We start from the raw sequence: 24593 nt of genomic DNA on the forward strand, positions 1-24593 counted from the left end.
ACAGACTTTTTAAGTTTAAAATAGTTATATTAGGTTATTTTATAACTTGCTTTTTCACAGATTTCTGCATCACAGATAGGTTTCTGTGTCAGCAAATATAAGCATACATAAATGTTTCTAATGACTCCACAGCTTTAATTTTATATCCATATAAAATTTATAAAACTTGATCATCTATTGCTGCATATTTAAGTTATTCTCTTTGTGTATACTTCTCCGCCATGGGGATTGATTGCATAATTTACTTACACACTGAACTATTTTTGGATATTTAAACGTTTTTTCTTCTTTTGTTTTGCTATTATAAATAACAATGCATTGAAAAATCTTTAGGCATGACTTTTCCCATATTTTGAATAATTTCCTGGAGTGGAAATATTGGGTCAAAGGCCAGGGACATTTTCTGATTTCTGATTTATATCCCTAAACTGCTTTTTCAAAGCATTGTTTGTGCCAATTCAGATGCTTCCAGGAATGTGTTGGTACCAGTTTCTGGCCTCCTACCCTGCTACCCAAAGGTGGTACATGGAGTGGGGGAATGTTCTTCTTAAGAAGCAAGTAGCAGGGGTGCCTGGGTGGCTCAGTGGGTTAAAGTTCGGCCTTCAGCTTGGGTCATGATCCCAGGGTCCTGGAATTGAGCTCCACATGAGGTTTTCTGCTCAGCAGGGATCCTGTTTCTCCCTCTCTCTGTCTCTGCCTGCTTCTCTGCCTACTTGTGATCTCTGTCTGTCAAATAAATAAATAAAATCTTAAAAAAAAAAAAAAAGAAGCAAGTAGCACAGGAGATGCTCCTTGTGAAACAGCAACAACAAACTTTTCCATAAATGTTTACATTTAATATTGAAAGTTCTCTGGGGATGCCTGGGTGGCTCAGTTGGTTAAGCCCCTGCCTTAGCCTCAGGTCAGGATCTCAGGGTCCTGGGATGGAGCCTTGTGTCAGGCTCCCTGCTCAGTGGGGAGTCTACTTCTCCTCTCCCCCCTCCCCTGCTCATGCTCTCTGTCTCTCTCAAATAAATGAAATCTTAAGAAAAATTACTTATTTTAGAGCGAGTGAATGGGTAGGGGGAAAGGGAAAGAATCTCAAGCCAACTTCCTGCTGAGCACAGAGCCTTAGCCCTGGGCTAGATCTCACAACCCTGAGATCATGACCTGGCTTACCCTACAGAGATATCCAGGCGCCCCTAACTTACTTTGTTTTAAAAGAACTAGCTTCATGCTATCTATACACACTGTAGTGCAACATTCCTACTGGAGAATATATCTTACACACTTTTGGAATGACTTCTTTAAGTGTGCTGATAATTTTTAGTTTAAATATCTACTTAGGGAGCGCCTGGGTGGCTCAGTCGTTAGGTGTCTGCCTTCCACTCAGGTCATGATCCCAGAGTCCTGGGACTGAGTACCACCTCAGGCTCTCTGCTCGGTCGGAAACCTGCTTCTCCCTCTCCCACTCCCTCTGCTTGTATTCCCTCTCTCCCTGTGTCTCTCTCTGTCAAATAAGTAAATAAAATCCTTTTTAAAAAAATAAATATCTGCCTAGAATCTAGTGAGAAGCAATCTTGTTCATTTCGGCTGCCAGAGGGCTCACCCTGGACCTCATTGGCTGTTTCCCCAGCCAGTTCTGCAGTTCCAGAGACAGGCCTTCTGCCTCTGTTCCCCATTTCCAGGCAGAGACATACCCAGGAGGCAGCCCTTTGCCTCTGCTTAGGGGGTCAACCCCAGATGGCCGGCAGACCTTCCGTGGGTCAGGAGGCCAGTAGCCAAGAGAGAAACCCGGTAGCCGCTCGCAGCTGTCTGGGAGCCTTAATTTGGCTGCCTTGCCTGCGGCTCCCGGAAGCTTCCGAATTTCTGCGCCTAAGAATGAACACAACCATTGTTGGAGAAATTTCAGGTCCAAACTATGAACTAAACCCATCGCCTCAGGGCAGAAGTGGCCCCACTTTACGGCTTCTCTCTGCAGGTTTGGTCACCACTGCCAAAGTGACAGCAGTGGATGCGAGAGTGCTGAAAGGCTCCACCCCAAGCCTACCTGGGCTCAGGGGTTCCACACCTGGCCCTGGGAGTAGCTCTCACGTGAGGCCCGCAAACTCCCGGCGCCCGGCCTGACTCAGCCTCGCAGCTTCTGCAGAAACCTTAGCCAGCCCCGTGACTCAGTTTCTCCATTTGCTCACGCGGGCCAGCAGCTTGAGTCACCTGTGCGGAATGCAGAGGGTGCCTCCGACGGTTTCTCTAGAATATGTGCTCCCAGGCGGAGCCCCAGAAACGGGCACTGACGCCACCCAGCGAGGTCCTTCGGGACATGCCCTTCACTGGCCCTGTTAATGAGTCCGTGCTGTTTGGGGTGGCAGTGAGCATACCAGGTGCACCGACAGGGCTGGTGGGGAGACACCCGCCTGGGACACGCCAATCGTGGTTCCTCAAGGGCGTAAGCCGTGGAGGGGCTGCCAGAGGGACGACCAGTGCTCGCGTCCGTGCCTACTGTCCACTGCCCGCCGCCTGACGCAATCCGAGGTGCCCTTGCTGCATGCCGGAGCTGGGGAAACCTCCCCCGCGGTTGCATCACTCCTGCCAGGTTTGCTACAGAGGTGGAGCCGAGCCAATCACCGGGCGCGCTGGGCCTGGGGCAGGCCGGGCAGTTATCCACTCAGAGGGCGGCGCGGTTAACCGGGAAGAAAAACACGAAGGTAATTGGTCAAAGTGGGATTTGCCCCGCCCCAATCACCGCGGCAGCTGGCGCGGTGGGCGGAGACCCGTGCGGCCGGAGGGTTTAAAAGGCGGCTCCGGATGGGCCGCGCAGCTGGAGCGACCGAGCGGTGCCAGGCCAGGTGTGCGCGTCCGTCGGTCCTTCCGTGCCCGCGCCGGAGACCAGCCTCGGAGGCCGCCGGGCCCGTCCCTGTGCCCGGCACCATGAAGCAGGAGTCCACAGCCCAGACCACCCCGCCCGCCTCGCCGCCCCTCTCGCCAGCCCCCTCGCCAACCCCCTCGCCACCTGCTCAGCATCCCCGGGATGACGGCGACCCCCAAGCGCTGTGGATTTTCGGGTACGGCTCCCTGGTGTGGAGGCCCGACTTCGCCTACAGCGACAGCCGTGTGGGCTTCGTTCGCGGCTACAGCCGCCGCTTCTGGCAGGGAGACACCTTCCATCGGGGCAGCGACAAGATGGTGAGCATTTGACCATGCCCAGGGGAATGAAGGGGGTGGGGGCAGAGTAGTGGGCACCAGTGCCCTGGAATGTCTGGGCTGGTCGGGGAAGTGTATAGACCTGAGCCTGGGGGCTGTGGCTTAAATTTCAGTGCCCAGTGGATCCCTGTGATGGCTGAAATCTGTGATTCTGTGGATCACCATGTTGAAGAGTATTTCTGATTATCAGTTTGAGCCACTGCCGTGTATCTGTTTCTCCTGCAGCTGTGCATCACTCCCTCCACTTGCCCTGGATGAGTGGGGCTCACTGAGGCCTGGACCAGCAGGGTTAATAAGGGTTTCTTCCTCTGGTACTGGTGACAGCTGATTTCTAACTTGTCTTTTTCAAAAATTTTCTTCCCTCCTCAGCCTGGCCGTGTGGTGACCCTCCTTGAAGATCATGAGGTAAGTGCCTGAGTCAAGAGAGGCACCCCTTGGGGCCTAGCAGGGAGGATTGCGAACAGAGCTCGTGGGTCCTTGGCTGTAGGCTAGGTGAGATGCTACTCTGGCAGCGGGGAAGGTGGTCTAGCTCAGTGCTTCTCACTAGAATCACCTGAGGATTTCCTTAAAATGCAAATTGTGATTTAATAGGATTGTAGGGTAGCCTGAGACCTACTCCTCCTAATTGTACAGATGATGCCACTGGTTCCCAGACCACACACTCTGAGTAGGAATCTTTTTGGCCTTGGGGCCAGACCACCTTGTCAAACCTTGTGAAGAAAGGGAGAATGAGCTTAATGTTTGCTACTAGATGACTCATCAGTCCTCTGCCCACTTTCCTTATAGAGCACAGACCTGGGGTGGGATTAGCCAGGAGCTGTTTTGGGTGACCGTGGTGTCCGTGTTTTCCTCCTAGGGCTGCACTTGGGGTGTGGCATACCAGGTTCGAGGTGAGCAGGTGAGCGAGGCGCTGAAGTACCTGAATGTGCGGGAAGCAGTGCTTGGCGGCTATGATACCAAGGAAGTCACCTTCTACCCCCAAGATACCCCTGACCAACCACTCAAGGCATTGGCTTATGTGGCCACCCCCCAGAATCCTGGTTACCTGGGTCCTGCCCCTGAGGAGGCCATTGCAACACAGATCCTGGCCTGCCGCGGCTTCTCGGGCCACAACCTCGAGTACTTGTTGCGCCTGGCAGACTTCATGCAGCTCTGTGGGCCCCAGGCACAGGATGAGCACCTGGCTGCCATCGTGGACGCTGTGGGCACCATGCTGCCCTGCTTCTGCCCCACCGAGCAGGCTTTGGCACTGGTCTGAGGGGCTGAGCCCCTGCACAGAGTGTCCACATAGACATGGGGCCAATCCCCATGCCTGTGCACACAGCGGACTTGATAGAGCTGGAGCCCGCTGGAAGGACTCGGTGGCAGCTGGGAGCCTCTCTCCTAAGCCCCCGCCTGTCCCACCAGCCTCCAGCTCTCCTGCCTGACACTGACTACTTGAAACTATTTATTGCACCATGTTGGTGTGGTGGGCAGGGTGGGGGACCTGCCCCAGACATAGGGGCCCTGCTGAGCGGTGCCCCACCTCAGGCACCTGGTGCCTGGCCCAATTCCCCCGAGTGCTGCTGCTAACCCCATACCACCCAGGCCTCTGCCTCCCATCCCCAGGCCAACTACTCCACAGCCCTGGAAATAAAGGACATGTGAAAAGTCCCAGTCTGCTGGGAAGAGGCAGGGTGAGGGGGCCATGGGGGGTGAGGATTAGGGAGCCTTATGAGAACTGAGAACTGAGACACTTGCGGGTCCTGTTGATCCCCGCCCTTTCACCCTCCCCTCAGGTTTCCAGGGCAGAACTGGATCTGGAGCCTGGGCATAACTGCTGAGGCTGCCTGGGCCTCTGAGCCATTTGGCTGTTTCCTGTCCCTCTGTCTGTCTGCTTGTCTTCGTGTTGGTCTGTTCCAAGGGAGCTCATCACTATGGGCCCTGGTACCTTCCCAGTCTGTCCCACACTGTTATCCATAAACTGATCTCTTATTATCTGTTTTGTGCTGGAATGTGGTTCTTTGTTCAGAGAGGCTGTTGGGGCAAGGGACCTGGTGAAGCCCTGGAAGGCGCACGAGATGGGCAGGGGCTCCCTCTGTTTCCATCTCTCTCTTGCAGGAAAGGGGGCAGTTGAGAGGGCAGGGCTACCGGCCCGTTTTGCAACAGTCCCAGGGGGCACCATTCACATCTTAGTGCAGGCAAAAAATGCTCCAAGGTTCGCAGAATTCCGTCCGCAGGGCTCTACTGGGCAGCCTCGTGCGCTGCGTACTTAACCAGGGGCCTGGTGCTCTGTGACTCCTTTCCGCTGTCCCGAGGAGGCTGGCGGGCTTGGAGGTCAGACCAGGTCTTCCTCTAGCTGCTGCCTCTTGCTGACCTCGAGAGGAGACCCCTGGCTTCCTGCTAAAGGAGCATGTGGGTTAGAGGATGGTGACAGCAGAGACCTGTGGCCTTTGGAGGACGTCCAGGTGCTTTCTGTTGCCTCCTGGGGCTGTGGTGTGGGCTGTGCCTTATTGGTTAACCTGACCTGCCAGGACTCTTGCTCTCTATGGAATGAGTTGTTGGGGGTGCCTTCTGGGCTACTTGTTTACCATCTGCCTGCTCGAGGCTGCTGCTCCCTCCAAGCCCCCACCCCCATCCCCGGGTGCAAAGCCCAGCCCCCTGGGTTCTCAGTGGGCGCAGCCTCTTGCTCCTGGGCCCACGGGACAGCTTTTTCGTAGCAGAAGAGTCTGGCTCCTCCCCAGCCTCTTCCCTCCTTGGCCCAGTGACCTCCCGAAAACTCCTGAGCCCTCTGTGCATCAGTTTACGCTGGGAAGGTGTGTGGTATGGTCTTGTTGCTGTTCTTGTTGTGGCCGGTGCCCTGGATTGGTCTGGGTGTCCCCAGCGGGGTCAGCTCAGATCAGCTGGGCAGCCGTTGGGCCTGGTGTGTTGGTGTCCTCGTGTCTTGGCCATTGGTGGGGGAAGCCTGGGGTTAGCCAAGTTCTGGGAGCTCGTGATGGTAACACAACAGGAGGAGGGAGCAGGGAGGCTTGGGCAGCCACTTCCCAGGCCAGGGCAGGGCAGCGCAGCCAGTTTTGGGTGCTCAGAGCAGAGCCTTACTCTCTACTGAGTCCTGGGCCGTGCCGGGTGTGTGGTGGGGGGGCACGCAGGGGGAGGGCTGCCTTGCCTTCAAGACATTCATTTAAGTACTGACTAAAGTGTGATAGGCCAGGCACTGCCCTGAGCACTGGGGATACAGCAGTGAAGCAATCTCCCTCCTGAGGGAACTCAGCCTAGAAATTCTGAATGGTGACTTTTCTTTTTTTCTTTTTGCTTTTTCTGAATGGGGACCATTTAGCATGAGATGTGCTGTGATGGGAGAAGAGGGCCTCTGCGTAGAGAGGTGGTCAGGGAAGCTTTCTGAGGGAAGGAATGATGAGGCTGAGCCTTGAGCTTGAGAGGGGGTCTCTGGTGAATGGAGGCCAGGGACAGCTTGTGCCAGAGTGGGAAGTCAGGTCAGGCCAGCGGGGACGGAGTGGACAGTGGTGTCGGGGGTGGGTGGGTGGGTGGGAATTGGGACTGGACAGGGGGCAGGACAAATCCCGCTGGCTGGGCCTGGTCATCTGTGCTGCACCATGGAGGTGCAGATCCAAGATTCCTTCTTGGATCCTGAGCTGGGAAGAGACTGCTGGAGAGGAACCTGGCTCCTGGGTTGGGTTACAGCAGGAAAGCCAGAGACAGGCTGGGGAGACATGAAGATGGCCTGAGCTGAGGTGTGGCAGTGGGAATGGGCAGGAGGATAGATCCTGAGAGCGTTCAGGGCGTGAGGATGGTAGGGTTTGGTGTGGCTGGCTGATGGGGAGAGTGAGGAAGGGTAGAGGGCCAGGGTTGCTGGTACAGTTGTAGGGATGGAAGGGCAGGGGTGGAGATGGGCCCCGTGTGAGTGTGTGAGCTGGGGATGCCTGTGTGGGGCACCTGGGGATATGGGTCTGCGATTCAGGAGGGAAACAACGGCTGGAGTCAGAGATTTGGGGGCCATACCCAGGGAGACAGTATTGGAAAGCCTTGAAGTGGAGAGAAGAGAGAACAGGGTCCGGGCCCTGCCCTGAGGCACCCAGCCCTGGTGGCCTGAGGGAAGCAAGAACTGGGGAGAACAGGCAGCTGGAGAAGGAAGGACTTTATGTGGTCCTCTGCGGAGGGTGGAGGAGTCTCAGGACCCCTTTACAAATTAAAAATGGAAGACCCCAGGAGTTGTTATTTACACGGAACATAACAATTGGCAACATTAGTGTATTTGAGATTAAGAAGTTTAAAATGCATTAAATTAAAAACAAAAATTCATTACACATTAACATATTTTTTAAAGAATAATGATTCTATGTTCCAAAACGGGCAAATTTTGTGAAAAGTATGGTATTATTTAGTTAGTTATTTTATTTATTTATTTATTGGTATTATTTATTTTTTAAAAGTCAGCTGGGTTCTCATTTGTTTCTGCATTCATTCTGTTGCAAATCCACCTCTCATATAGTTCTGGAAAACTCCACTGTACACTTGTAAGGAAATGAGAACAAAAAGGCAAATAACCTCTTAGTTTTACTGTGAAAATAATCTTGACCTCGCCGTTCCCCTGAGAGGGTTTTGGAGACCCCCAGGGGTCCCTGGGCCATGTCTTAGGCTTTCTGGTACAGCAGCACTAAAAAAATTTTTTTTTTCCTTTTTTTGTTGGTGGGGTTCAAACAGAGTGATGGCTAAGTGGCGAGCCCTAGGCTGCAGCATTAATGGATTTCAGAGTTAGCAGGGAACTCAGAAATCATCCTGTCCATCCCTCAGGGTGCCCTTCCGGAGAAGCAGGAGTGAGCAGGAAGGTTCAGCCAGTTCAGCTGCTATTTATTGAGTCTGCAGTAGGCCACCCTCCTGCTCTGGGAGATGGCAGGCACAGAAGTGCCCTCACACCTGGTCTGGGCTAAGGGCGGCTCCGGGAGCTCAGGGGTTGGGGCACAGGTGGTCAGGTCTGGGAGGGCCTTAAAGAAGCCGGAGGAATCCAGCAGGCAGAGGTACCGACAAAGGGGGAACAGACACAGTAGCTGGTCGGTAGCCCAGTGTCGGGGCCAAGGCCGAGAGCTACTCTGGAGTCAGTTCACAGAGGAAGTGTTAGACTGTATCTTGTAGGGAAGTGGGGCTCTAGAGTGATGTTTTTGTTTTTTTCATGTGTTTTTCCTCCCGCGGAGGGTCTTTGTTTTTGTTCTTTTTGTTTTGTCTACTTGGAGTGCTATGTTCAGGCTTGGGTTTACGTGTTGTGGCAGGGAAGACTGGTTCGAAGGTTGCGAGACCTGGAGGGTGCCTGTTGGAACGTTCCAGGTAGCGGCTGGGGAGGACAGAACTAGAACCGGGAACCTGGAATGTGGGGATAACCTCCTGGCAGGCCATTGGAATAGGAGGGTAAGTGGGAGGGAGGAGACTAGGGATTCCAGGGTTTTGCCAAGGCGGGGGGCATGGACAGTGCAGGGGGATGTGGGTGCCCCCACTCTGGCCTCCACACCCTTCTAGGGTGGGCAGGCTCCTAGGAGCTCTCCAGGTTGCCCCCAGCTGAGCCCCAGGAAGGACCGTGTTCCTCTGCAGGCTGGTATTTCCCTGAAGACACGGAGGTACCCATGTTAGTCATCCGAAAAGCAGAGGATGTGGGGAGATGGCCTTTGAATGGAGAGACCCCACTTTCCACAGGCCTGGCTCTGAGGAGGGTTGGGGTGCTCCAGGATGTGAACCCAGCTTCAGGGGCCAGGGTCAGATTAGGGGAGGCTGATAGTCACAGGGACAGCGTCCCTGCTGGCCAGGGTCCTTAAACAAGGACCAGCCTTGTGCAACATGGCTAGGGTGACCACATACCCCACTGTGCCCAGGACAGGCCTACTTCCCTTCCCTCGTCCTGGAATAATTATGACTTTCACTCTCAGAAGCATCCAGGTTTGGATAGTAAATTGCATGGTGGCTGTGGGACGTGGAACTGAGCTGTTCTGCTTCACTGGATGGCTGTCCCTGGACCCTCACCTCTAGCCCAGCGCCCTGGGAGGCCATTCTCCTCTGCCCTTTCCTGCTTTGCCCTTGGAGAGTCCCCACCAGGCCTGCCCTTCCAGATTCAGGTCTGCACCCTCCTTTACCCTCAGCCTGGGCATTTTCTGGGGGTATAAGCCAGATCTTGACAAGTCCTGAAGATTCAACCACAGAGCTGCTCCCTGGTCACCGGTCCTTCCCCTCCTAGAGGGAGAGGGCACCATCTGCACTTTAGTCTTGGACCTGGCACTGCACATTCACCCCTCATGCTCTGCTCCTCCCCTGCAGCTTCAGTCCCTCCTTGTTTCTGTGTTTTTTTTAATTAATTAAGTAGTTAATTAATTAATTTGACAGAGATCACAAGTAGGCAGAGAGAGAGACGGAAGCAGGCTCCCCGCTAAGCAGAGAGCCTGATATGGGGCTCGATCCTAGGACCCTGAGATCATGACCTGAGCAGAAGGCAGGGGTTTAACCCACCGAGCCACCCAGGCACCCCCTTCCTTGGCTTTGTTCTGGATCCTGTCCCTGCCCCACCAGCAAGCTAAAGCCCAGTGAATGCTTCCCTTTGACCCAAGCTTCCAACCTTGCCACGTTCTGGGTTCTAATGGCTTCCTATGTCTCCCCTAACGCGTGCCCTCCTTCCCTGCACAGTTGTTGTGTCCAAATGGATCCACCTTCCCGTTTCCCCCCGGATAGTCATTTTCCATAATGTCAAATGTGACTCTGGCCTCAACTGACAAACTTCAGTAGTTCTTTCTGGCTCTGAGGATAAACGTCCCTGCAGCCTTAGTGCTGGCCCCTTCTCCACGCCCCCCTCATGTGATTTCTTGCTACCAAGCTTTGCTCCTGCTGTTTTCCTTGCTGGACCACTTTGCCTATGGCTCTGATCTTCAGAGCTCAGTGCCAGCATCAGGCCTCCGGAAGCTGCTGCTGACCTCAATGGCTGCTGCTCCTCCTTAGGCACCCCCCACCTCTGTTTTACACCCAACAGTCATATTGGTGTGATACCCTTGCAGGTCTGCCCCATCATAGTGAGCCCCCTGACCCCAGGGCAGGAATTGAGGGCACCCCAGTCCGTAGCACAGCTCTGGGTCTGCAAAGCAGCTCAGGGAACCTAAGAGGAAGGGAGTTCAATGAGACACTCTTCTGAAAGCAATGTCACACGTCCTTTTGGAGGGAAAGACCACGTGAAAATCTCAGTCATAGCCAAGAGAAAGTGCCAAGCTGCCTCCCCTTGCTAACATTCAGTCTGAATTATTTATGTGCACAGCCCTGGAATGCGGAATGCGGGACAGGGAATCCCAAGGGCAAGGGCAGACTGGCCAGGCACGGGCAGCTCCAGCACGTTCCTGACTGGGGCAGTACCGACCCACACTGGTGGCTGCCATCCTGGGCCGGCCACTCTCTCCCTTTGTCTGTCTGGGAGAGGCCGGGCCCCAGGCTACCCTTTGGCATGCATAGTAAGGGGCAACATCTATGCCCTTGCTCCTCCTCCTTGCTCTAGGCACTAAGCCAGGGGGCTGTTTGTGCTTCCCTCATGGGGCGCTGCTCCCTGTCCCCACAGGAGGGGGAGCTTGGCCTTCCTAAGGGGACTGGTGATGGAGGGAGGGACAGGGAGAATAGGGACAGTAATGCATCCACCTGTGGCTTTCCCCCCACCGCAGCTGAAGCCTCCAGCCTGGCACAGCCCCTTCTGGGCCCAGTCACATTTGTGCCAGGTCAGGAGGGTGCACAACATGGGCAGTGTCAGACATGCCAGTGGCTCTGGCTGGGAAGGACGGTGAGTCCTCGGGGATAAAAGCTGATGACAAGCTGCTTACGTGGGGCGTCTGAGTCATCTGTCCACAGGAGGAGGCCCTTGCCCATGGGGGTTTCCACAGGAAGGGAGACCCAGTTCCCGCTCACAGGCCACCTGCAGCCATGAGGGTCATGACATGCGCCACACAGATGGGATCTGACCTGAGAGAAGCCTGTAGCGTGCCCGTGACCTGTGGGGGCCTTTCTTACCCTTTCCTGCGCCCTCCAGGCCCTCACCCTAGTAGTCCCCGCACTGCTAGCTGCGGCCTGGTGAATTTGTGACTCCAACTCCAGGGCTCAGCTGAGATGTCACCTTCCCTGGGAAGCCTTCCCTGACCCTCCTCTCCCGGACCTACAAGGCCTGACTTCCAGGCCCTGTCGTGTGTCTCTGATACCTGGGCTTTTCTCCTGTAGCCTTTTAAAAACATTTTCTTTTTAATTTATTATTTTTATTTTATTTTTAAAAGATGTTTAAGTAATCCCTACATCCAACGTGGGGCTCGAACTCACAACCCCGAGATCAAGAGTCCCTTGCAGCTTTGATAGCACTGTGTTTCTGGTCTGCCTCCCAGCACTCGGCACAGCTTGCACACAGTAGGTACTCACATTACATTTGTGAAATGAAAACCCTGGAGAGGCAGGCACTGGTGAGGGGCAGTGGGGGTTGGGGAGAACACTCTGGGCTGTCTCCCCATGAGAGGGTCGGTGTAGCTGAGGGGGTGAGCTGGGGAGGGGTGCAGGGGAGGGAAGGAGACAGACCTGCCATGACACTCCCACCTGAATCCACCAGGACCCGGTCAAGGCGTTGAACAGCTGTTCAGAGGCAAAGAGTGAGCACTGATCTGGGGTCTAGAGGTTCCTGTTCCTGTTTTAAGCTGTGTCTTAGGCAAGGCCCTCTTCCTCTCTGGCTCCGTCTTCGCAAATGGAAAATGAAGAGCTCCCAGCTCCCGTCCACTTCCAGTGGCTCCCCTCTTTCAGAAGAGACACGGGCTTGAGGTCAGAGCGACTGGGTTCGAGAACCAGGCTCCCTGTGCATAGCCTGTGAGTCCCTGGCCAGGTTCTTTAATATCCCTGGGCTGCAATTTCTTCATCTTGAAAGTGAGACTGATAATCCTAGCTACCTCTCACAGTCTTGGGACTAGATGGGCTAGCTGTGAAAAACAGTACACTCTAAGCACTGTGCGAATGTGCCTTATTATTGCTATTTAACTCTATTATTTTTCACCAACACCTAAATAGGTCCTGGATTATCTCTAACCTCACTAGAGTGTCTGCTCCATGAGGGCCAGGGCTGACACCTTCGTGGTCATTGCTACATTCTTGGTGCCCAGCACAGAGCCTGGCTTCTGTCAGGCCCTCACAATATAGTTGCGGGACGTATAAACAGATAAATGACTAGGATGAATGACTACATAAACAAAGTCTCCTACTTCGCAGAGCACTGAGGTCAAGTCAGGCTGACCAGGTGGAGAGAGAAAGGGTAATGAGGGAGGAGGCGAGGGAGGGAGGGAGGGCTTCCTGGGCTGTCCAGGCTCTGCCAAGTTGGGGAGGGCGGGTGAAGAAAAGCAAGCAGGGACATGACAGAAACAAACTTGGGGCAGCGAGACAGGCCGCTTCATTGCTGGGTGCCTCAGAGGAGGGCCCTCTGTCTGAGCCCGCTCCCTGGTCAGACCCTCCTCCACCTCTCTCAGGCCCTGCCCTGCCAGCGAGTCCGGGAGAGGAAGGAGGAAGGACAGGCTGGCTTTTTGGCTTGTTTACCAACAGCATAGTCCTCCTGGGTCATGACAGAGCCAGCAGCCTCTGACCCAGCTAAATATATCTCCCCTGCTGGCCAGGACCACACAGCCAGCCCCTGAAGGCCAGGGACCACCCGCTTGTCCCTCTGGGCTGGGCCCTGGGCTGCCTCCTCACCCCAGAGCCCTGGGTCCCAGGGGAGGCAAGGGCCAATCAGTGTCCATACCAAATGCAACTGCTGGCTGAACCCAGGCAGTAGTTTCATTTGGATAGAATCAGAGAACTTTCGGGGTGGGGGGGGTGGGGAAACCCTAACCGTTTAGCAGGACAACCAAATGGCCCACCCCACCCCCTTCCATGGAATATTTGCAGTCATTGTGAATATTTAGTATTTACTACTGTTACTTTCCATATTACTTTCAACATTACATTACCATATAATGTTAAGGTGGGGGGGAAGCATACAAAGTTAGATACAATGGTATGAATACAATCCTGTCTTTTAAAAGCATAGAAATATGTCTGGAAGGAATCACCAGAAACTGTCAACACAGTTTGCCTCCCCGGAGGGGAGCTGGAGGCCAGGGGATGGAATGGGAGAGAGACTTTTTCTTCTTATGCTCTTTGTATGTTTTTGATTTTGAATGATATAAATTTATTACTTATTCATAAGTAAATAAATCAAATATATAATAAAACACAATGCAGAGTTGAGTAAAAGAAAAGGGGCCCATGCATAAAGAGGTGGTGGAGACAACCCTGAGCAGTTAAGAGCTCTCATTTGGGTGGGGGGCCAGGCAGGGGGCTCCCTGCTCCCTTTCCCACACAGAGGAAAAGCTGGCCCTTTGCCCAGGTAAACCAAAACCTTAGCCTGGCAAGAAGGAAGGACCCTATCAATGCTCCGAATCTAATTTGAGCCATGAAAAAGGACATACTTCCTTAAACTAGCTCCCCAAGGAATGTGAAATGCCAGCCCATGCCTTTGCCTGAAGTACAGCTTCTCTAGAGTCCCCTGAAGACAGTATTGTATGTGTGCAGGGGTAGGGAACATGGGGGGTTGCTATGTTATTTTATCATGTGAACCAAATTGAAACAGGGAGATGCCTTGTAAGAAAGCTTTCTTCTGGGAAGTATTCCTTCTTGCTTTTGAATTTTCCCCCTGAATTTCCCTAAGAAACATTCACTTCTTTTATTAATAATTAGTTATATATCAAATAACACATAATCACAGTGGAAAATATTTGGAAAATCAGAATGGTAGAAAGCATTAACAATTCATTTGTAGGGCGCCTGGGTGGCTCAGTTGTTAAGCGTCTGCCTTCAGCTCAGGTCATGATCCCAGGGTCCTGGGATAGAGCCCCGAATTGGGCTCCCCTCTCTGCGGGGAAGCTGCTTCTCCCTCTCCCACTCCCCCTGCTTATGTTCCTTCTCTCGCTGTCTCTCTGCATCAAATAAATAAAATCTTAAAAAAAAATTTCACTCACAATCCTGCCATCCAGTAAACCGTCCTTCTTTCTAGTCTGCCCTCTTACTACTCTATTAAAAACCTACATTATAGGGGCGCCTGGGTGGCTCAGTGGGTTGAGGCCTCTGCCTTTGGCTCAGGTCATGATCTCAGGGTCCTGGAATCGAGCCCCGCATCGGGCTCTCTGCTCAGTGGGGAGCCTGCTTCCTCCTCTCTCTCTGCCTGCCTCTCTGCCTACTTGTGATCTCTGTCTGTCAAATAAATAAAATCTTAAAAAAAACAGCCCACATTATAATCAGGGAAGCTAAGTGGGGGCAGATACAGAAGCCCTCAGCACCACCTCTGCAACTTCTCTGTGAACCTAAAATCACTCCAAAGTAAAAGTTTATTAATAAAAAAAAAAAACCCTACATTATATACATAGGTAAGTGAAAAGACCCATCTGATCACACTTTACTACTTTTGTGTCCCACTTTTTTGCCTAAGTAAGATTAAATTGTGAGCATTTTCCTATGTAATCAAATATTCTCGAAAATACAGGTTTGGTTTTGTTTTTTTTTTTAAGATTTTATTTATTTATTTGACAGACAGAGATCACAAGTAGGCAGAGAGGCAGGCAGAGAGAGAGGAGGAAGCAGGCTCCCTGTTGAGCAGAGAGCCTGATGCAGGGCTCGATCCCAGGACCCTGGGATCATGACCTGAGCAGAAGGCATAGGCTTTAACCCACTGAGCCACCCAGGCGTCCCTCGAAAATACAGTTTGTAATGGCTAACCTAATATTCCATTATATCAACATACAAAAATTTACATAACCAATCCTGTGTTTTCTATCTGGGTTGTTTCCAATCTTTGCAAGGTTTGATTATGCTGCTATGAACCTCTTCTGTGAGTTGCATACAACGGAAAAATCCAGTTCAAGCGGGCTTAATTAAACCAAATAGGATTTATGGGCAAAACCCAAAAGTAAAAAGGGAGCTTCAGGCAAGGCTCAATCAGGGCCCTTGCTTCTTTTCTCACCTCACCCTGAGCCCCTGAGCAGCAAGCTTTCAAGTTCACACCCATGGAGGGTGGGAAAAAGGGCTTAGGGCCCGTTTTCCTCGCCAATGTAAGGCAAGATAGCCAGAAGGGAGGGAGACTAGGCTCTGATTGCCTTCGGCAGAGCCCACCTTTGCCGGGTCATTGGGCAGGGTGCGCAGGTAGGGTTAGGCCTACCTCTGTGGCATTTGCACAAATGCAGAAAGGGAAGATGCTGGCTAGACAGCCAAAGAATGTCCTCTGCAGTCTGGCTACTCAGATTGGGGGGTCTATGAACCAGCAGCCTACACATCGTCTGGAGCTAATTGGAAATGTGGAAATCTAGGGACCTTCCCATACCTACTGAATCGCAGTCTGCATTTTAATAAGAGCCCCACTCAGGAGACTGTTTGCACATTCAAACTGAGAAGACCTGCTCTATAGCAAACTTGATTATCCCCTGAAAATACATCCTTAAAAAGTAGAGTGGTGGGGTCAAAGGGTGTGGCTATTTCTAAAATTCATGACACATCTGGTCAAATTGTCCTAGGTAAATAAGGCTCTATCACTTTACATTCCCTATGCGGGGATCTGGGTGTGTAAGGCTTAAAGTTTAACCAACTTGGGAAAACCCTAATCTTTAAGAAAAAAGAATACAGGGGCATCTGGGTGGCTCAGTTGGTTGAGCCCAACTCATACCCCAGATTATACTGCTGGGGTATGATCTCAGGGTCGTGGGAATCAGCCTCCCTCCCCCGCCCCAAGAAGGCTTGTGTTCAGAGGGGTATCTGCTTAAGGATTCTCTCTCTCCCCCTGTCCCTCCCCCAACCCGTTTGCACATGTGTGCGCAATCTGTCTCTCAAATAAATCCCTTTTTTTTTTTTTTAAGATTTTATTTATTTGACAGATAGAGATCACAAGCAGGCAGAGAGGCGGGTAGAGAGAGAGGAGGAAGCAGGCTCCCCGCTGAGCAGAGAGCCCAGGACCCGGAGATCATGACCTGAGCCGAAGGCAGAGGCTTAACCCACTGAGCCACCCAGGCGCCCCTTTTTACAAGATTTTATTTATTTATTTGAGAGAAAGCATGAGCTGGGGTGAGGGGCAGAGGGAGAGGGAGAAGCGGGCTCCCCCTTGAGCAGAGAGCCCGATGCAGGGCTGGATCCCAGGACCCTGCAATTGTGACCTGAGCTGAAGGCTCAGCCACTGAGCCACCCAGGAGCCCCTGGGTTTTTTCTACTTTCTGACTATTATGAATAATGCTGCAGTGAACCTTTGTGTACAGGTTTTGTGTGAATGTGTTTCATTTCTCTTGGGTTTATATGGAGGAATGGAATTCCCAGGTCACATTATTAGTCACTAGGGCTCTCCAGAGATACAGAACTTCTATGTCTATCTACCTACCTATCTAATTAATTAACATACAGACAGACAAGCTAGATCTAGCATAATTGGCTCATTTGATTATGAAAGCCGACAAGCCCCAAGATCTGCAGGATGAGCCAGCAAGCTGGGGACCCAGGAGAGCCAATGGTGTCTTTAGGTCCCAGAGCTGGCAGGAAGAGTTAACGTTTCAGTTCCAGTCTGAAGGCAGGAGAAAGCCAACATTCCAGTTCAAAGGCAGTCAGTTAGGACTAACTCTTACTGGAGAGAAGATGAGACCTGTCGATCTATTCAGGCCTGCAATTGGTTGAATGAGGCCCACCAGCTGAATGAGGGCAGTTTGCTTTCCTCAGTCTATTGACTTAAATGTTCAACTCATCCAAAAACACCCTCACAGAAACACCCAGAACAATGTTTGACCCAATGTCTGGGTACCCTGTGGGCCAAACTGATACATAAAACCAACCATCACAGTAGCTCTGTGATGAACTCTTCCAAGGACTGTGAACTGTTTTGCGAGGCACATGTGGCATTTCATGTTACCTCTTGCAGTGAATGAATCTGGTTTCTCCACATTCTCATCAATACTTGTTATTGTCAGTCTTTTTAATTATAGTCATTGTAGTGGGTATGGAGGGCTGCATATTCTTTGATGGCCTTTTCAAGCAATAATGATATTGCAATTGCACTTTCTACAGGAAAAACAGGAAGAAATGTCTTCTTACAACTTATCGAATTTCTACAGCAGCATCGGGCTTCAACTCAGGACCCTGAGATCCACTAAAGGTACTGGCCTCTTCTGACTGAGCCAGCCAGGCACCCTGAAAATGTTTAATATTCTTTTTTTATGGATCGTTTTGCAAAGTGTCCTGTTGTTACCTCTGTGACTTTCTCAGAGATGCCTGTTTGGGCAAGGCACCATTGCTCACTGATCTCAGTAAATATCCTCCCAAGTTTCAGCCAGCCAGGGCCTTACTATTCTGGTGCCACCCCTGTGCCAGTTTTTGGAGGGCTTGTTGGCTGTGAAGTCCAGCTCAAGGTGGAGCAGTGTCTTGTTCGGATCATTCTCCTTGTGGTTAACAGTTGGATCTGAACACTGGATGAAGGCCAAGGGCAGTTTCACTGGAGGCTGAAGAACAGCCCCATGACCACCTCTTCCAAGGCCGAGGGGTTCCCCCAGGCTGAAGCAGTGTTCCATATCATCTACGCAAAGAAGGCCCCTCCAAAGTGAGGTGTCCTGAAGCTTAAACTACAATAGCTCATGGCAAATAAGCCTCTGATTCTACGAGGAGTTTGTGGCCCATTTCCTTGTATCTTCCCCAACTGCTGCTATTGCCATTTAAAAACAAATCTCAGGGGCACCTGGGTGGCTTAGCCGGTTAAGCATGGATTCTTGGTTTTGGCTCAGGTCATGATCTCAGGGTCAGGAGATAGAGAGCCTGAATGGGGCTCCATGCTCATTTGGGAAAACTGCTTCTCTCCCTCTCACTCTCCCTCTGCCCTTCCCCCCTGCTCTCACAAGTGTACTCTCTTAAAGATTTAAAAACCAACAAACAAACAAAAACAAAAGACAACGTAGGGGAATCTTGGTGGCTCAGTTGTTAAACTGCCTTCAGCCCAGGTCATGATCCTGGAGTCCTGGGATGGAGCCCCACATGGGGCTCCCTGCTCAGCGGAAAACTTGCTTCTCTCTCTCCCACTCCCCCTGCTTGTGTTACCTCTCTCACTGTGTATCTCTCTGTCAGATAAATAAATGAAATCTTAAAAAAAAAAAAAAAATCTCAGGGGTGCCTGGATGGCTCAGTCGCTTAAACATCTGCAGTCAGTCCAGGTCGTAATCCCAGGGTCCTGGGATAGAGCCCTGGGTTGGGCTACTTGCTCAGCAGGGAGTCTGCGCAGGGAGTCTGCTTCTCCATCTCCCTCTCCCTCTGCCCCCACCCCTGCTCTTGTGCTCTCTCACGTGCTCTCTTTCTCTCTTAGATAAATTAATAAAATCTTAAAAATAAATCTTTCAAAGAGAGGCGCCTGGGTGGCTCAGTGGTTTAAAGCCTCTGCCTTCGGCTCAGGTCATGATCCCGGGGTTCCGGGATCGAGCCCCGCATCGGGCTCTCTACTCGGCAGCGAGCCTGCTTCACCCCTCTCACTCTGCCTGCCTCTCTGCCTACTTGTCATCTCTCTGTCAAATAAATAAATAAAATCTTTAAAAAAAAAAAATAAAAAAAAATAATCTTTAAAAAAAAAAAATAAATAAATCTTTCAAAGAAAAAAACAACAAATCTCAGTCATTCTGATAGGAAAAGCATGGAACCTCATTGTTTTATTTTGCATTTCTTTGACTATCAAAGTTGAACATTAGCCTGTATGATTTTTTTTTTAAGATTTTATTTATTTATTTATTTGACAGCGAGAGAGAGAGACATCACAAGCAGGCAGAGAGGCAGGCAGAGAGAAAGAGAGAGGGAAGCAGGCTCCCTGCCGAGCAGAGAGCCCAATGTGGGACTCGATCCCAGGACCCTGAGATCATGACCTGAGCCGAAGGCAGCAGCTTAACCCACTGAGCCACCCAGGCGCCCCTCCCTGTATGATTATTAACATTTGCAAGTGTGTGGGCATTTTCCTTTTTTTTTTTTTTTTTAAGATTTTATTTATTTGACAGACAGAGATCACAAGTAGGCAGAGAGGGAGGCAGAGAGAGGGAGAGGAGGAAGCAGGCTCCCCGCTGAGCAGAGAGCCCGATGTGGGGCCCGATCCCAGGACCCTGGGATCACGACCTGAGCCGAAGGCAGAGGCTTTAACCCACTGAGCCACCCAGGCACCCCGTGTGTGGGCATTTTCTATGCATGTACAGGGGCCAGTACATAGAAGGTGCATAATAAGTAAGTCTTGAATAAGTGGTTTTGCCCATTTCCCTTTGGATTGTTGTGTCCAAGTGTTGTTACTGTACGGCAGCCTCCTGTGCAGTTAGGTGGGTCTTTGGGTCTAAAGCTTGTTCTGAGACTGTGAGCCACCAAAGTACTAGAAGGCACTTAAGGGTCTACCTCCTTTTATTTATTTATTTATTTATTTAAATTTGAGAGCGAGTGAGAGAGCACAGAAAGGGAGAGAGAGAAGCTGACTCCCCGCTGAGCTCAGGGGCTCAGATGCAGGGCTCCATCCCAAGATCCTAAGATCATGACCTGAACCAAAGGCAGGCGCCCAACTGACTGAGCCACCCAGGCATACCAAAGGTCTAATTCTTAAGGTAGCAGGTGAAACTCCTCCCCAACCTTTCCCCCTCCTACGTTTTTGCAAACCAGCATTGACCGTGCAGATGACAACACCACATGGAGGTGGCAAGAAACAGGATGAAAGAAACCTGGGACCTTAAATGACTATGTTGAGCAGATATGAATTCCAACTGCTATGTGAGAGAAAGATACAGCTTTTTTGAACCACTGCATTTTTGGGATCTCAGTTACAGCAGTGTGTGCTATCCTAACCAATGTAAGCAAGAGGATTTATGGGCCAACCAATGGACATCTGCAATTAGTCCTTAGGGATGACCAACCTGTTTCCATCAAGATGAAGAAGAGGGGAGTGGAGGAGATCAGGAGATAAGGTTCAATGACATTGGCCCTTGAGATCACTCATTTCATTTTCTTAGCTCTCCCGAAGCTCGTATGGATGATGGACTACATTTGCTTACACTGCCTTCAGACTGCCTTCTCAGAGTGAGCATGCACCAATTTATTGCCTAGACCCCTGGGCAGAGCTGTTCCTAGTTATTTAAGTTAATCAATACATTTTTTGGTTTTTAAGAATAATAAAAAAAAGGGGCGAGAGAGAAAAATACAGACAATAAGCTTTAGTGAACTGGTTAAAAATCAGAACACACTCATCTAAGACACTTGATTTATCCAAAACGAAGGTACTAGAGGCCAGTGGGGGGCCAGAAGGCATGCCAAACAGGGGGCATGCACTGAAGCTCAATTACTTTATTCCTAGGAGACCCCATGATTCCTCCCCACAGAGTACTTTTCATTGGTTCAGAAGTTCCAAATTAGGTAAAACGGTTTCCAAGCCCCACCCAAATTTGGGAAAAGTAAATTAGGAGAGAGGACTACCTCATATCAGCACAAAGACAGTGAGGCTCGCAGGTCCTATTCAGAGACTTAAGAACTGTGTAGCTGTTGGCCTCAGTTAGCGTTGGGCACACGGTAGTCACACCGCAGTGAGCCTGAGCACCAGATCCTCACATGACCCAGGTCCTCAGGAAATGTTAAGATATGTTTAGTACGGTGTGTTTAAGCAGTGGCATTCCTAAAATCTCTTATTAGAGTTCCAACCAAGATAAATTCTGGTGCTTCAAAGAGTTAAGTGTCAACTCTCTGAAAGACTTAGCTATTCAGAAAGATTCTGGGTAACAGTTAATACTGCCCTTTCGAAACCCATTGGGCTGAGGGCAAACTGAGACCACCAAAGCCACACGGCCCCAACAACCCACTGGATTTGAGCCCTCCACCCCCCATCTTCTTCAGACATTCCCAGGCAAATGGTACCAGGACTTCAAGGGGACGAGGTATGGAGCCGCCCAGGGTCTTCCAGCACCCCTCACGTGGGAATGGAGAAGGGAGCCCTTCTCTCCTCCTTGGGTGGAAGGAACAGCGCAGGTGGGCCTGATCCAGGGTGGGGTCTGTGGTGGAGGAGGTAAGCAGCTCAGAATGTTCCTGGGTTTTCTCCCATAGAGCTGCTCTCTGGGGGTCACCAGCTGGGGATGGAGAAGCTGAGGAAACTCTCCGTGTCTCCTGTGACTGACCATCTGTGCCCCTGCTTCCTTTTGTCCTTGGGAGGCTGCTACAGTCTAATCCCCAGTCCAGGGCGGACCCAGAAAAGCCACTCAGGATACAGGGCCAGGCATTCATTCTTGCGCTTTGGTTCCCAAGACAAAGAAGCCCCACAGGGAGGAGAGCAGAGGTATAGGCCCTCACAGGAGCACAGTCCCCAGCCTTTTGGGAAAGAACTCTTAACCTCCCTAAGAGGAAGGAAAGAGTGGGGGAGCCTCTCTCCCTGGAATCCTTGCTTCTCTCATCCACGGTGCCAGGAACTAGGAGCCAAAGACTCCGTGAGAACTGTGATATACATCTTGAGCTTTGTAACTTCCTATCTCAAGTTCTGCTTTTTCTTGGTGTTTGTATTGATGAGCAAAAAAACCCTTAACATAGAAAAAAAGCAAGATGTTCACTTTTGGCAGTAGCTAGGAGAAAACCAGGGGTGCATCCTCCAGTGGCTTGCCATAATGGGGTGAGAGGAAGGGGTGGAATGAGAGAGTGGGTAGTGGCAGTTTTAAGTTTTAAATCTTTATTTTTTATTTTTAAAAATATTTTATACATTTGACAGAGAGAAATCACAACCAGGCAGAGAGGCAGGCAGAGAGAGGAGGAAGCAGGTTCCCTGCGGAGCAGAGAGCCCAATGTGGGGCTCAATCCCAGGACCCTGGGATCATGACCTGAGCCGAAGGCAGAGGCTTTAACCCACTGAGTCACCCAGGTGCCCCTTAAATCTTTATTTTTAAAGTAATCTCCACATCCAGCGTGGGTCTTGAACTTACAACCCTGAGATCAAGAGTCTTATGCTCTACCAACTGAGCCAGCCAGGCGCCCTGTGGTGGCAGTTTCAGAGAGGAAAGGGGAGCCAGCAAGTCTGAGGACCCAAAGCAAGGAAGAAATGGGAACTCTGGAAGAGGCCAGAGGTGTGGGGAGGGAAGGCCTGGTGGGGAGGGAGATACCCAGCCCTCAACACTGAGGAAGTGGGCCTCAGGCATGTCCTCTCTTCCTCCCCCTTCCTTCTACCTTTTAAACCCAGCCCTGGTGAATGTCACCTGGGATTGGTATCTCCACAGCCCAGGCCTGGACTGTTTGCCCCAGACACTTCCAGGGTGACAAATGGGTGGGTTGTTTCTGTGAAGACTGAAATAGCCCAAAGTCCTGCCCCCAGTCCTCAGGAGCTCCCACACAGGGGCCTTTCCCAGCACCAATTGCTGCCACAGAGCAAAGACCCAGGCACACGGTTTCAAGATAGCCAGAGGCCCGATTTCTCTAGAATAGACCCTGCTCTTCACACACCTTTTATCTCTGAGTGGCGTGAATGAGCAATGTGAGGGGTTCGCTGGCAGCCATCACTGGCCACAGCTGCCTCCCAAACTCCACAGCTTCACAAGCCGGTGGGCTCTGAGAAGCCGGAGGAGCAGTCAAATTTCCCTGGGCCCTTGAGAAGGGTTTAGCAATGAGCTAAGACAGTTAACTGGCCCTGAGGAGGCTAGTGGCCATGGTGAGACGACAGGCAGCACAAAACAATGAGTTTAGGGATCACAGACCCTCCAGGGACTGCCAGCGGCCACACCGGACCGAGCAAGAGCCTCAGGTCAGAGAGCTAGCGTACCTAACGTGTCTAACAGAGGTGCCACCCAGAGGGGAAGGGTGAGGGAAAAAAATCATTATTGATAGTTTCGAAATGAACAACAAAAGAAACAAAAAAACCTCCTGAAACATTACATACGGGGCTGAATTTTCCTGGAAACACTGGGCTCTCTGTCATCAGGTGGATTCAGTGGAATCGGGCAGAGAATAAAGTTGTATTTCCTGTACAGGGTTTCCTGGCTGGCGTGGGGACGTCCAGACAGAGGTAAGTTTCCTTTGACTGGCAGGGCTGGAGGGTGCTCGAAGGCCCTGTTACGTCAGGTGTTGTCCAAGGACTAGCAGCATGGCCACCACATGGGACGTGTTAGAAATGCGCTCTCCCGTCTCACCCAGACCTTCTAAAACTCGTATCTGTGACTCAAGATCCCAGGGTGACTCACGCATATGAAGTTTGGGAAAAACTGCATTAAGGGATGGTTCAGGTTTCAAATCCTTTTTCTTTCTTTATAGTTGAACTCCATACCTAATCTTCGCCTGGCAGTAAAAGTAGACCGGCACTGGCCACGCCCCCGTGCTCCTCACTCACAGCAGGTATCAAGGCACATCTGAGGAGCTCTGAAACTTGGAAGATAGCTGAAACTTACAAATCTCGCCTCAGCATCTAGTTTGGCTTGATGGGGTGTTTCTTAAGATTTTTTTATTTTTAAGTTATCTCTATACCCAAACATGGGGCTTTAACTCAGGACCCCAAGATCAAGAGTCATATGCTCTTCTGACCGAGCCAGCCAGGTGCCCCTAGGGAGATGTGTTTCTGTTGATAGATGGCCTGCTGTGAGTGGCGCCAGTGAGGGCTGCAGACTGCACCTAGAAGCCATCAAGGCTCTAGAGATGGAACACATTGGCAGACACTAGGGCAAAGCCGTGCATAAAAACGCAGCTCACTGCTCAGTCCGCATTGCCCCGCTTCCTGCTCAGCCCAACCTCAGGCCTAGACAGACGGAAGCAAGCCCTGGTGTGTCCCCAGAGTCCTGGGTGCCTTGACAAACCCCTATACACAGACCCTGGCATAGTAAGCCCACCACAGACCCTGCATTTCCACGGCTGCTTATACTGACCCACAATCTTAAAATTCACTTACCTAGTGTCCCCAGAGTTGACTCATGCAGCGAGGTGAGCATGGCCAAAGGGACAACTCTCACTGTGATCCAGGCCAGACCTGCACTCTTAAGGCTTCCTGAGGGACACTTCCTTTAGCAGGCAGGAGCCCTCCCCAGCCTCTTTCCCAGTTAGGGAACTGTTTCCCTGCATTCCTAAGAGAGCTTGGTTCTCTCACATGGGAGATGGACAAGTCTTCGGAAAGTGGGTAGATTAAGAGTATGAATCATAACTTGGGGATGGTTAATGAGCTTCAAGTCTTCACTTTTAATATTTAAGTCCCATCCATCTATCCTCAGGGAAGGGAGGGACAGGTGAGGAGGAACATTAAGGCGGTGAGTGTTCCTCACTATGAAATGTTAGCTGTGTTTCTTCAGGGACTGGATTAAAAATGGGTGAAAAGGGGGGCGCCTGGGTGGCTCAGTGGGTTAAAGCCTCTGCCTTCAGCTCAGGTCATGATCTCA

At 51.3% G+C, this 24593-nt stretch overlaps 1 protein-coding gene across 2 annotated transcripts; it reads left to right on the top strand.

The window, feature by feature from the left end:
• Positions 1 to 2767: 2767 nt before the first annotated feature.
• CHAC1 (ChaC glutathione specific gamma-glutamylcyclotransferase 1) lies at positions 2768 to 24530 on the top strand. 2 transcript variants are annotated; one of them, XM_046007528.1, is made up of 6 exons: positions 2768 to 3162; positions 3550 to 3585; positions 4037 to 4078; positions 17278 to 17365; positions 23205 to 23239; positions 23485 to 24530. In XM_046007528.1, exons 1-6 carry the CDS (start codon positions 2785 to 2787, stop codon positions 23581 to 23583), a joined length of 678 nt encoding a protein of 225 aa, XP_045863484.1. In that variant the 5' UTR covers positions 2768 to 2784; the 3' UTR covers positions 23584 to 24530. The 2 variants fall into 2 exon arrangements, with proteins under 2 accessions (XP_045863484.1, XP_045863485.1); XM_046007529.1 differs by lacking the exons at positions 17278 to 17365; positions 23205 to 23239; positions 23485 to 24530 and having other exon boundaries at positions 4037 to 5367.
• The last annotated feature ends 63 nt before the right edge of the window (positions 24531 to 24593 follow it).

This window comes from Meles meles, chromosome 6 (assembly GCF_922984935.1).
Source record: "Meles meles chromosome 6, mMelMel3.1 paternal haplotype, whole genome shotgun sequence".
Classification (NCBI taxonomy): Eukaryota; Metazoa; Chordata; class Mammalia; order Carnivora; family Mustelidae; genus Meles; species Meles meles.